Below are 12,437 nucleotides of genomic sequence, written 5' to 3'. Positions count from 1 at the left end.
TGATTATGGGCTTTTCTTCATTTAGCCATACTCTTTTGCTTCTTCTGTAGTCTTATTAGTGTTTCTGCCATGCTACTCTGCTATTCCTGCTGCGGTGATATTTGACCCAAGCTTGCTGGGCCTTTTTGGGCCTGCTGCTTATTCTTTTCTCAATGACTCAATATGGTCATTGGATTCATACTCATGTTACTTTGGGCTTTCTTATTACATTACTTGTGGGCTCCTTTGTCCCCTTTATTTCTTCTTGGGCATCCCTGGCTCATTTGCTTTCCTTGGGCATCCTTGACCCTTTTTCTAGTTCTGCGTTCCCATGAGTTTTTACTAACTCTTTTGGGCTTCCATAGCCCAATTATTTTATCCTTCACCCTCTTGAGGCTAATGGTCTTTTCATTTGCCCCTTACTTTCTTTACTTGCATTACCTCAAGCTTACTATGGCCCATTCTCACTTTTCTTCATTACGTACTGCCCATGGGTTTACTACTTCTTTCTCCGGGCTTCTTTAGGCTCGTTTGCTTCCTCAAAGTCCATTTATTTATTTATTTATTTTATGGGCCTATGATCCATTATTCCTACCACTCGAGCTTAATGGTTTTTCTATCCACTCACTAACTCTTCCCTACCCATATTGTTGGGCTTCTTCCTTCTACTGAGCTTCCCAAAAATGAACATCAACAACTATACACATATTTTTTTGGCACAAAAAATAACTAAAATGTAGAATTACCTTTTAAAAAAAACTATTAAGGTTCCTAGTATCACTATATTCATACTTATGCTTGAGTTCAATCAATATTATTTGTTGCCAAGAGTTTTATAAATCAATCAAGAGTTCATAATGTTTCCAACAGAAATATTTAAGGGTGTTTAGTATGAGGGAATCTACCTTAGAATTTGGATGTTTGAGAATATAATTATTACTATGTTATTTTGATTGAGAATCTAATAAAACTCCTAAGAATATGAAATTATTATGTTTAGTTTATTCCTAAGAATTTTATTGGAATTATTTATATTTCCCAAAGTATCCTTAAATTTGTAAACATAACTCAGGTTTATCCTTAGATTTGTAAACATAAGTCAGTTTGGAGATGGTCAAGATGGTGTGCGGATGCCATGAGAATACCAATTTGTAAGCGAAAGGTTAAGAACCATGTTAGTGTGATAATAAAAAGAACAGCACCAACAAGTTTGGGATAAAATTCATTGTGACTTTCGTAAATATATGTATGACTCAATTTATTTATTTATTTATTTTTTGGTGTGATGGTTCTATGAATTAGGAATTGAGATTAGGTGGTATTACACTTAATGCAAATACTATCAATGGTTTTGAATACACTTAAGCAACTTTCAATCTCAACCATTGATTAAAAAATGTTTAAAAAAAAGTAAAAAGTTCAAGTTAAAAAAGTGAAAAGTAAAAAAATTTTGTAAAGGAAAATAGGTGAATTGCACCCGGGGCACCGCATCCTACTCCATGAATTAGATAGCACAAACTCTAAGACACAACATAAAAATTGAAGGGCAAAGCTACAAAGATAACAAAGAGCAAGTAATTCAGGAAGTGGATTCAAAATTTTGTTTTATATAAATTTATGTAAATTTCTAATTGTACATTTGTACTTAAAAGTTAAAAGGGTCACGCAATGCATGAAGACCAAGAGTCTGTTTAATTGTATTGTTTAAATAACAGTTTTCGTTATTTAAACAACACAAAACGTATTTTCACAATATTTTTTCGTCCATACGCACGACACTTAAACAATGTTACTAGAACAACATTATCAAACAAGCCCAAATTAGTTGAAATCCATGTTCTCCTTTTCCACAACCAAATTCTAATGTGAAGATCTGAATTTTTGATAATCCGAATAGTAATGTTGTTGATGAAGATATCTAGAAAGCTGTCCTCCCTACCTGTACCTACATTGCAGCGGGGTAAAGAGATAAAAGACAATTTTTTTAAAGATTTTTCCCTATTTGTTAAAAAATGATTTGGATTAAGGAGGAATAGGCTAAAATCGTCCAAATGTAATTTTTTTTTACTGGCATGGGAATATGAATACTCTCCAATAATCAAGGAAGGATACATTGCTACAAAAGTGGAGTTAGAGTTATATTTTGTTGTATGATTTGCAACCAAATATTATGTTAGAGAATTTAACATTTTCAAGAATGTAAAAAGAATACCCCATATCAAAAGCCTTTAAAGGGTTTTGTTGGAAGAGTTTGGCTTGGGTTCAATTTTACGAAACTCAATTGGATGCTGCTATATATCTAAAAGTTGTCGTGTGCCAACATCCTATCGAGTCAAGTAATGAGTTAATTCAACCCAAAATATATATATTTAAAAAAAAAAAGTCCAAATGACCTCATGATATATATATATATATATGTATATATTTTTTTTTTCTGCGTGCCCTCACCCACAGGCGATCCTAACAAAACAAGTAGCACCCATTTTAAAAAGTAGTAAAAAGTAACCAGACTCTAACTGGAGCCCACCATGAGCCCACACAGGTGGGTCCCACCAGCACAAGATGCTGCGAATTTCTTGCAATAGCAGCCGTTGGATACCAAAATCAAAATCTCAGCCGTCCATTAAAATTCAAGTATTTCAAAACATTCACCCCACTCCTGACACCCACGTCCAACGTGGCACCTTTTTAACAGCACTTTAAAATCCGGGCTTGAAATCCGAACCTCTGTGAAATCCCCAAAATACCCCCCAACTTTTAGAGAGAGAGAGAGAGAGAGAGAGAGAACCCCAAAGCCAAAATATTTGTTCCCAAAAACTCAAAAATACACACACTGACTCTGCACACAGAGAGTGTCCAAAGTCACGCAGGCAGAGAAAGAGAGAGAGAGAGAGACTGTTTTTTGAAGCAAAAAAAAAAAAAAAAACCCCAAAAATCTCTGTAAGTTTCTTTCAATTCCCTAATTTTGCAATCAATTTGTACAATTGTTTGTTTGTTTGTTTTATTTTTTATTTTTTATTTTTTATTTTGTTTTGATCTGGTATGGATTTTGTGGTGCAAATCTTAGGGTTTTGAAATTGGGTAAGTTGCAAAGCTTTGAACTTTTCGACTTGTTGTGCTGTTTTTTACGGTTTTAGTTGTGAATTCGATGTTGGGTCTCTGTTTGTTTCCCGAGAAAATGTGGAAACGCTGAGAGATTCTGTTGTTTGAATTTTGGGTGTTTATTATTCTGGGGTAGTTAGGGACTGAGTGGGAATGAGAGCTTAGCTAAATTGTGGTTTTGTGGGGCCTTGTTTAGCTCGGTTTTTGCATTTCTTAAAGCTGCATACAAGTCAAAGATTCGAAATTTTTTGTTAGTGCAATTGTGTTTTGGCTTTTGAATTGTCAATTTTGATTGTGTTACTTGTCAATACTATGGTTTTTTTTTTTTTCTCTTTTTGATGGGTCTATTCAAGTTTCTGGCTTATTTAGATCTTGTTAGGGTTTTCAGTGTGTTAAGCTATCTATAATTACACTTAATTATACTCTTTTTTTATTTGGAATGTTGTTGATGTAGTTCAGATGTTTGCTCCGGTGTAGTTCATCTCCATTTATTGCTTTTCAATTTTTATGGTCTTTCCAAACTCCAATTTAGGTTAACTTTTTAATCTCTTTAATTATGGAGTTTTTTTTTTTTTTTTTTTTCCTTCCCAATAAATTTTTTTTTTTTTTTTTTTTCTTCCCAATAAAGGTTTCTTTTTCTTTTTTTGCATTAATTTTATTTATTTATTTCTTTTATTTGAGAAGCTTGCAAAACTTTGTCATGTATGGAAAATGGAAACTTGCAAGTCAATTTCCTGCAACCTTAGCCATTTAAGTGATTATCGATTATACATGTTGTGCACTGCTTTATAGGTGACCAACATGACAGTATCTTTGTTCCAAGATTGTGCCACAACTTGAGGGAGTCAGTAATGGAAAGTGTTGTATCAATATAATCTGAAAAACTGTTTTCATGAAAAACCAAAATTTAGGGCAGTGCTACTAACTGATAGTGTTCAATTAACACCTGTGCTCTCTGGAAGTGAAGTTTATCTGATTGGGAACCTTTTTATAACTGCAGTATTTTGTTGTCTTCGCTTTACTAGTTCTGTCAGGAGGGGAAAAGGCAGTTGCTGCTGGAGCATTTGCTTTGACTTAAGTTGATTATGGGTGAGGAGAATACAGTGAGTGAAGCTGCGGAGGCCACAGAAAATGGTACTAGCTTGCCAGAGAAAAATGGTGAAGCTGTGACTGAGAAGAAAGAGGTGCAAAACGGAGTAAAAGACATGGAAGAAGATAAAGATGATGAGAAAGCTAAGGCTGGAAAAATGGATGAAGAAAAGGAAAGCAAAGAGGAAAATGGAAATGGAAAAGCAGAGGAATCAAAAACGGAAGCAATGGAAGAAGATACTAGTCCAAATGAGAAAGAGGTGATTGAAGAAAAGGGTGAAGCCAAAGATGAAGTGGAGGAAAAGGGGGATGTGACTGAGAAGGAAGAAGGCCAGGATGAAGAGAAGGCAGCCGGTAAGGCAGGTAAGGGGTCAAAGAAGCGAGTGAGAGGGAAGAATGCGGAAAAAGTAAAACAGAAGACAAGGGAAGTTAAAGAGAAGAAGGAGAAGGAGCTAGAGCCAAGGACTCCTGGTATTGACCGCCCTGTGCGTGAGAGGAAATCAGTTGAAAGGCTGGTGGCATCAATTGAAAAAGAAGTTGTCAAGGAATTCCATATTGAAAAGGTGTTCATTATAATTTGCTGTTGATTTTATAAAGTTTTAATTCTGGCTTTCATCTAAATTTTTTTTCACACTTTAATTTCAAAATTGCAGGGCCCTGGTACTGCACTGAAAGATATACCTAATGGTATGGTTCTTAACCTGAGATGATTAAGTTTCTATTGTATTATGTATGAAGGTTTTTTTTTCCTCCCAGTTTTAAGCTGAATACATGTTTTAAGCCAGTTATGGGCTTGAGAACATAACTAGAGGATACATGTTTAACAGGAAGAAGAAGTGTTTTTTTTTTCTTCAGGTCACTTTTGAACCTGCAGTCATGGGCTTGAGAACATAGCTTGATGATAATATTTGATTAGATTCTATAAATTTTACTGAGAACCTTTGGGGTGGTAATTCTATAATTAGCAGTTTTATGGAAGGACATATAATTGTATAATACTGGATTTATATAGTGATAAAAATCTTGCCTTTGCTGGGTAAGCATTTGAGATATTTAAGGACCAAAAGTACATGTGGTGGTATCCATGGAGCAATAGATGTAACCTTAATATTTTTTCTGCTCCAGTGGCATTCAAACTATCAAGAAAAAGGACTGATGACACTTTCAAACTGCTTCATACGATTCTCTTTGGAAGGAGGGGGAAGGTAATACATATTCTAAAGTCTTTTGTGTGTATGTTTCTGTTTATACATTTTGCTTTTCTTTCCTCCTTTATAGTAGGTAATGAATTTGCACTTTTAAGGCCAATAAATTGGACTCTGGTGTTGTGATTCATCCCAGATGTTACCAGTCAGTGACTCAGTATGCAAATCTGTATTCTATGTAAAATCCACTTTTTCTTTTTACAGGCATTTCAGGTCAAGAACAATATATCCCGGTTTTCTGGTTTTGTATGGCATGACAATGAGGTAATATTTGTGTGTACAAGTAACCATTTTCTAGACTTTGCATTGAATTTTTCGTTTATCATGTTTGGTATGTGGTAGCATGGCAGACTTGATCTCACTAATATTCCATCATTGCAATGTTTTTCATCTTACAGGAAAAGCAAAAGATCAAAATAAAAGAGAAATTTGACAAGTGTCATAAGGAGAAACTAGTGGAAATCTGCGATGTGCTTGACATACCAGTTTCCAAGGCTTCTACAAGGAAGGTTTGTTGATTTACTACTGATGCATGTTAAGCTGGGGATGTACTTGTGGCTAAATCACTTTGTACTATTTTTTGACACCTAGTTCATGTGTTGATTCTGTCACTAACTGAGGAAGTCATCTGCTGGTGGATATTCTTTTATGGTTGATTAATTTATGGTTAAGTTCTAGATCATTAACTGGCATTCTCTGTATGCCTGCAAAGAATGTGCAAGTAGACTAATCAGATAGTCTGTTGTGTGTCAGTGTCACCTGGCAGCCTGCATTTGGATGCTTAGCTTTGATGCTATTGAAGGTTCTCATGTCAAGTGATATTGTTTTTAACGAGCTTAAGTTGCACATGCAGGAAGATATTGTCGCAAAACTGATAGACTTTTTGGTGGCTCCTCACCCTACAACTACTGTGCTACTTGCAGAGAAAGAGAAGGTTTGTTTACCTGACTGTTACTTTTTTATTGATTTTCCATTTTAGCAAAGAATTGTTTTCTTGCCATGAGATCTTCATTCTTTTTTTATTTTTAAATATTGTCTATGATTATCAGTCAAGTAAGGGCAGCAAAAAACGCAAGAGGGTGGTCAAAGGAAGTTCATCAAGATCTGGAGGTTCTGCTTCAAAACGTTCTGCAAAGGTACTATTCTCATATGTTGGAATTTGATTTGAGTTAAGGCAGTTAGTATTATTGGTAAATCAACATTCTTCATTAGGAAATTTTTTACCGTTTGAAAGGTTACCTACTCTATCATGTAGTTGTAAGTGGTTGATAGGTTATTCTTTATTCATTAATCAATATTGTAAGAGGAAAAATGAGAACTCCACTTTTCCTTGGCTGTAAACGTTATTCTTTCTAAGCTGATAAGTTGCACTTAGCTTCAATCTGTTATGGTTTTTATTATACTCAGACTTGAGATTCAATATTCAAGATCAAGAATTCCTACTGTGTTCCTGAGACATAATGCTAATTAATTGCATTGTAAGGGGCCATTGATATTACACTTTTCCAGTAATATCTAGAAATAGGATTTTAGAGGGAGCAGGGTGTGTCTGTAAGTAGGGGTTTGTATTTTTCTTGGATCAATAGGTACCTAAAAGATTTATAGAGTTTCTAATGCTGTGGCTTCTGATCTGATCTTGCAATTTGTATTGCTTTTATTATTGTTGCTGGACCTTAACCTTTCGTCTGCATATCTTGCATACATACAATTACTGCAACTCTTATCTCTGGAGTAAGTGAAGCCTAGACGTACTGCATATGTTCTTAATCATTTGTGGAACCTAACTCCAATATTTGGGCGTAGTGTAAAATAGAGATGTGTTTATCTAATCTTAGCAAATGGATGAACCCATGATTGAAAGTGGATTAAATGGAGTTTATTTCCTTTTTTAATTTTTTTTTTTAAAAAGAGGTATAATTTCTCTTATGGAAGGCCTAAACTTAAACTAGCAGATAAGCCAATGCATCAGAAAGAAGCAGAATCATGAAAACCTATAGAACAATCTCTCTCTTCCTCCATTTAGATCACTTTTATACCATTTATGCTGTTTCTCTCTTCTTCTATTTTTCCTAGTCCATTTTAAATGGTTTGACATATTCTCCAGAACCGAAAAAATACCGAGGATACATTGAAAATGGAGGATAAAAAGAGTGCAGTTGAGGAGGAAGATGAGTCTGAAGAAGAGGAAAAAGAAGAGGCTGAAGAAAACGAAGAGGAGGAAAATGAAAATGGTGTTCCAGAAAAATCTGAGGACGAGATGCTTGAGCCTTCTGAAAGTGAGGAGAAAAACGATTCAGAAGATGATTCTGAAGAAGATGTGGAGAAACCCAAAAGAAGTTCTAAATCGTCTTCTAGAAAGAAGGAATCTGCTGGGAAAGCTAAACCCAAGAAAATTACAGTTTCAAAGAAATCCATTACACCACCCAAAAGAACACCTAAGAGAGCATCTTCCAAACGCTCCAAGATTGATGATGACAGTGATACAAGTCCAAAGGTGTTTTCAAGGAAAAAGAAGAACGAAAAAGTAGTAAAAGAAAAGGCTTCAACTCCATCGAAACCTGCATCTAGGGAGAAAGCTGGTATAAATCATGGCCTCTGGCCTCCCCTTCCCTGTATTCTTATAGTTTATATTTTTCTGGTTTTTATGTTTAGAGAAAATGGTGGTTTTCCTACAATTTTATGGGGATTTGAAATTGTTGTCATTCAACATGCTTAAATTTTTGCTAAGAGATAAATTCTAATTGTGAACTTTAAACAGAACAAGAATAGAAGCTTGTATATTATTCTCTTTGCTAATCAGCAACACTAAGAATCTCTTTGGTGTTTTTTTTAGGGAAAAAGGTTGCTAAAGGAAAGGACAGGGCCAGAGAGGAGAAACTCAGGCCAAGTGATGATGAGTTGAGAGATGCAATATGCGAAATTCTTAAAGAAGTTGACTTTAATACGGTAAGCTGCTGATACCTGTACTGTATAATGGTTGCAAGGGAAATTTTGAGAGATCTTGAGTAATTGATCATGCTGACGTGTTCAATTGACCCTGCAAAAATGGAGCATTTCTGTACATGTCATAATGGTGCTTTGTTGTGGTGCTTTGCTCTAGTGCCTGCCTCAAAGCTGATTGTGATTGCTTGTATGGGACATACGTTCTTCCTGAACTACCCATGAGTTTTGTAGGTTAAGATTAATTTAATGTGAATGCATACATATACAAGTAGACATAGATGCATTAATGTCTGCATGCGCATATATGTATTTTCCCTTCTATCCAGGATTGTATGTTCTTGTCTCAATGTTGTTTCTCTTCATTACATGTGTGCATTTATAGTTGTATACAGTAGAGGCAAAAGTAAGAATGAAAAGAGAAGGAACCTGGCATTTTGATTGCTGAGATAATGGAGAAAATGCAAATTTTGAAATATTTAAGAGGTTGTAATGAGTTGCTGTTGCCTAATGCCAGATTTCTTGATCTCCTAAATCTTGCCTATCGAACTGAAGGATCTGTAAATATTTTGCTTTATTTTGCAGGCCACCTTCACTGATATTCTGAAGCAACTCGGTATGTTATTTTCATCTTTATTTTTACTATTGTATTTTATGATTTTTGAATCTTCAAGTATTAAATCATATTAATCTGTGGCCTTGGCTTTTAAACTGTAGCCCTCCATGCAATGCATTATTCATGTGTTGAAACTTGACAAATATGGGCGTTCTTAAAAAAAAAAAAAAAAAAAAAACCAAAAAAACAAAACAAAAGCTTAAAAACTTTCATTTGCTGCATTATGAAGTAGGTTGCAGAAAAACCATTAATTTTCCATCAGTTGAGCGATAAAAATAATCCTCAACAGTATAAGATCTGGGAAATATTCCTCCTTCCAAACGCTCCAAGATTCTTTTTTTATTAGTTTTTTTTTTAATCACAAGATCGAGTATCCTCTATCATTTTAAGTAGTAGAAACTTTTTCAAACAAAAACCTTGCTGTTATAAACTGAGATTGCTACTTCCTAGAATTTTATGCATTGGTGGCTAACAGAGTTTTGACAAATTTTCAGCTCGGCAGTTTAGTATGGATCTTGCCTCAAGAAAGTCCTCCATAAAGCTCATGATCCAGGAAGAGCTTACTAAACTGGCTGATGAGGCAGATGATGAAGATGATGGAGAAGCTGATGCCGAGAAAGATGAAAACCAGTCTGCCGGCCAAGAGGTGGAAACCTGAACAATAAGATTGAACATGACTGCAAATGGAAATTAGCATAGCTGCTTATGTTTTTCCTTAATTCCTGCCAACCTGTACTATTTAGTCTGTCACTGCATAAAGCTGGCTGTAATCTATCGTTCTTAGTTCTCTTTGCCCGAAACAAACTAGTAATTATTAGAGATTAGCAGAGTACTGGAGCTGCGCTGTAGGATTCCGGCTTGTATACATTAACAAATTTTAGGAACTTTTCTGTTCTAATATAACTGACTTTCAGGAGACTCAGGTTCATATTCCTTCGTATTTCATAATTATTTTTCTGCCGTTTGGGAGTTTCTTCATATGCTTTGCAAAGCCTGGTATTATTGTCAAGTTATGTCAATTTTTTTTTTTCCTTTTTTGGTAAAGACTTGTGTCAATCTTTCATTAACAATGTTCTCTTATGAGCTGATTCAATGGGAGCCTACTTCTAAGCGTTTATTTGGTCTGTCGTGCGTGTTGTGACCCATCTCACTGAGAGCAAGATGCTTTGCGTATAAAGTTACAAATCCAACAATCACCGACACCTTAGGATACTGAATTGTCTCGACTTGAAGAGTTGGCTAAGCACCAAGAGACAAATATCTCTACTGTGAGGAATGTTACCAATGTGATCAACTCCTTGAGGTTTAATATATTACTCATTGAACAATGGTTTCTAGAATTCATGATCTCTACTTGAAAAGTTTGGTGATATTTCACGGTCCAAATTGATCATAATGTTAGGTGGCTCAATGTNCCCCCCCCCCCCCCCCCCCCCCCCCCCTCTTTCCCCTTTCCTTTTCTTTTGTTAACATGGGTTTCCAAGACTCTTAATATAACCCATCAAAAAAAGACTTTTAAAGTATTTGACTAATTTTAGTTATGTGTAGTCTACCTGATAATTTTATTGAGGTGGCCTTAAGGTGGTAGCTAGGAGACAAAAATATATCACAAGCTAATAATTTATAATAATAAATAATAAATAAAAAAACCAACAACAACAACAACAACCCTAGGCTTGAGCAAAGATAATTTAAAATTTTTAAAAAGGGGAGGAAAATTGTATGTGACCTTTAATAGAGCATTAACTTTCTTTGACACCTTTTTTCAGCCTGCTTTCAATTAAATTGTTTTGAGTGCAACAACCACTATATCATGGACCATCCTAGGACCTATACGTTAGGGAAAGTTCTGTTATGTGGTTGACTAATCACACCAATTCATAGGGTTAAGAAATCCAATTTTATTTGTCAAAAGTTGCAAAGTCCTTTTCATGTTTGTACGGAGGATCAATGCATTACCTATTACAAGAAGAATGTAGCATTGAGAAAAAATTTTAGGTACTTTATAGTGAAATGAAAATACTTGAGCAAAGATAATTTTAAAATTTTAAAAAGGGAGGAAAATTGTATGTGACCTTTAATAGAGCATTAACTTTCTTTGACACCCTTTTTCAGCCCGCTTTCAAGTTTTGAGTGCAACAACCACTATATCATGGACCATCCTAGGACCTATACGTTAGGGAAAGTTCTGTAATATGGTTGACTAATCACACCAATTCATTGGGTTAAGAAATCCAATTTTAATTGTCAAAAGCTGCAAAGTCCTTTTCATGTTTGTACGGAGGATCAATGCATTACCTATTACAAGAAGAATGTAGCTTCATTTTGAGAAAAATTTTTAAGTAATTTTGAAGTATAGTGAAATGGAGATATTTTAGCAAAAATATTTTAAAATTTTTAAAAAGGGGAGGAAAATTGTATATTACCTTTAATTGAGCATTAACTTTCTTTGTCACCTTTTTTTAGCCTGCCTTCAATTAAATTGTTTTGAGTGCAACAACCACCATATCATGGAAAATCCTAGGACCTACACGTTAGGGAAAGTTCTATTATATGGTTGACTAATCACACCAATTTAAGGGCTAAGAAATCCAATTTTAATTGTCAAAAGTTGCAAAGTCCTTTTCATGTTTGTGCGGAGATCAATGCATTACCTATTACAAGAAGAATGTAGGATTATTTTGAGAAAAATTCTTAGGTAATTTTGGAGTATAATGAAATGAAGATTCTTCTTCTTATATTTATGATGAATTTCACCATAAATTTAATAGGGAAATGCTAACAAGTATCCTTAGGGTACTGATTAATAATCTATTTAAAAAAAGTTTTTATGGGAAATAAAAAAAAAATTAATATTTTGACAGTTTTATTCATTTCTTATAAAAGTAGTATCAAAACTTTCCTAAAATGGATTATTAATAAGTGCCATAAGGGCATTCATTAGCATGACCCAATTTAATAAATGAACACATCCATAAATGTGAGAGAAATGAGTATTATTTACCATGTTCCTAAAATACCTAAAAATTACTCCCATTTTGAAGAGTTCAACAATAAGAGACTAGACCATCCGACTTTTTATATGCAAGACAACACAAAATATCCTCCTATCACTTTTTTAATAATTGCACTATAAACTTATTACATTAAAAAACAATAATAATTTGTCAAAATCCTCCACTTAAAAAGTAGTGGAGCACTAATCTAAACTCTAGTAATCAAGACCCTAGGAGACTAGTTAGAGGCATAAGTGGTGGATGGCATATCATTTTCACGTGTTTAATTACTAATTAGTATTTTTCTTAGTGTAGTGTTTTGTTATCATTGTACTAATTGAAATTATTGTTTGGGATTATTTGATACTTCATGGTTACTATTTATTTTCAATGGGTCTACGTTAATTGCAACGTGGAGAGGCTCCGTTTCTTATCAACAAATTAGTCACTCAAGATTATGATTTAAGGCTAAAGTCGGACACCGTATCATCCTATGATAGTCTTGGTGAG

General features: G+C 34.4%; 1 protein-coding gene across 2 annotated transcripts; it reads left to right on the top strand.

Moving 5' to 3' along the window:
• The first annotated feature begins 2,804 nt into the window (after positions 1-2,804).
• On the top strand, positions 2,805-9,864 carry LOC112015890 (DEK domain-containing chromatin-associated protein 3). 2 transcript variants are annotated; one of them, XM_065780360.1, is made up of 12 exons: positions 2,805-2,919; positions 4,082-4,733; positions 4,824-4,857; positions 5,296-5,375; positions 5,580-5,639; positions 5,774-5,884; positions 6,229-6,309; positions 6,425-6,511; positions 7,480-7,954; positions 8,209-8,321; positions 8,901-8,931; positions 9,426-9,864. In XM_065780360.1, exons 2-12 carry the CDS (start codon positions 4,167-4,169, stop codon positions 9,587-9,589), a joined length of 1,803 nt encoding a protein of 600 aa, XP_065636432.1. In that variant the 5' UTR covers positions 2,805-2,919; positions 4,082-4,166; the 3' UTR covers positions 9,590-9,864. The 2 variants fall into 2 exon arrangements, with proteins under 2 accessions (XP_065636432.1, XP_065636433.1); XM_065780361.1 differs by having other exon boundaries at positions 2,806-2,919; positions 4,107-4,733.
• Positions 9,865-12,437: the final 2,573 nt, after the last annotated feature.

The sequence above is a fragment of the Quercus suber genome, unplaced genomic scaffold (genome assembly GCF_002906115.3).
Source record: "Quercus suber isolate HL8 unplaced genomic scaffold, Cork oak 2.0 scaffold_233, whole genome shotgun sequence".
NCBI lineage: Eukaryota > Viridiplantae > Streptophyta > Magnoliopsida > Fagales > Fagaceae > Quercus > Quercus suber.
Note: the sequence above shows the minus strand (reverse complement) of the source record. Positions and strands in the feature narration are given on the sequence as shown.

What these genes read in the sequence shown, in the direction of transcription:
- LOC112015890 (XM_065780360.1), top strand. Translation starts at nt 4,167, where the DNA reads ATGGGTGAGGAGAATACAGTGAGTGAAGCTGCGGAGGCCACAGAAAAT. An exon ending in AGGAATTCCATATTGAAAAG is followed by an intron (nt 4,734 to 4,823) that starts GTGTTCATTATA and finishes TCAAAATTGCAG; the next exon opens with GGCCCTGGTACTGCACTGAA. An exon ending in CCAAGGCTTCTACAAGGAAG is followed by an intron (nt 5,885 to 6,228) that starts GTTTGTTGATTT and finishes TTGCACATGCAG; the next exon opens with GAAGATATTGTCGCAAAACT.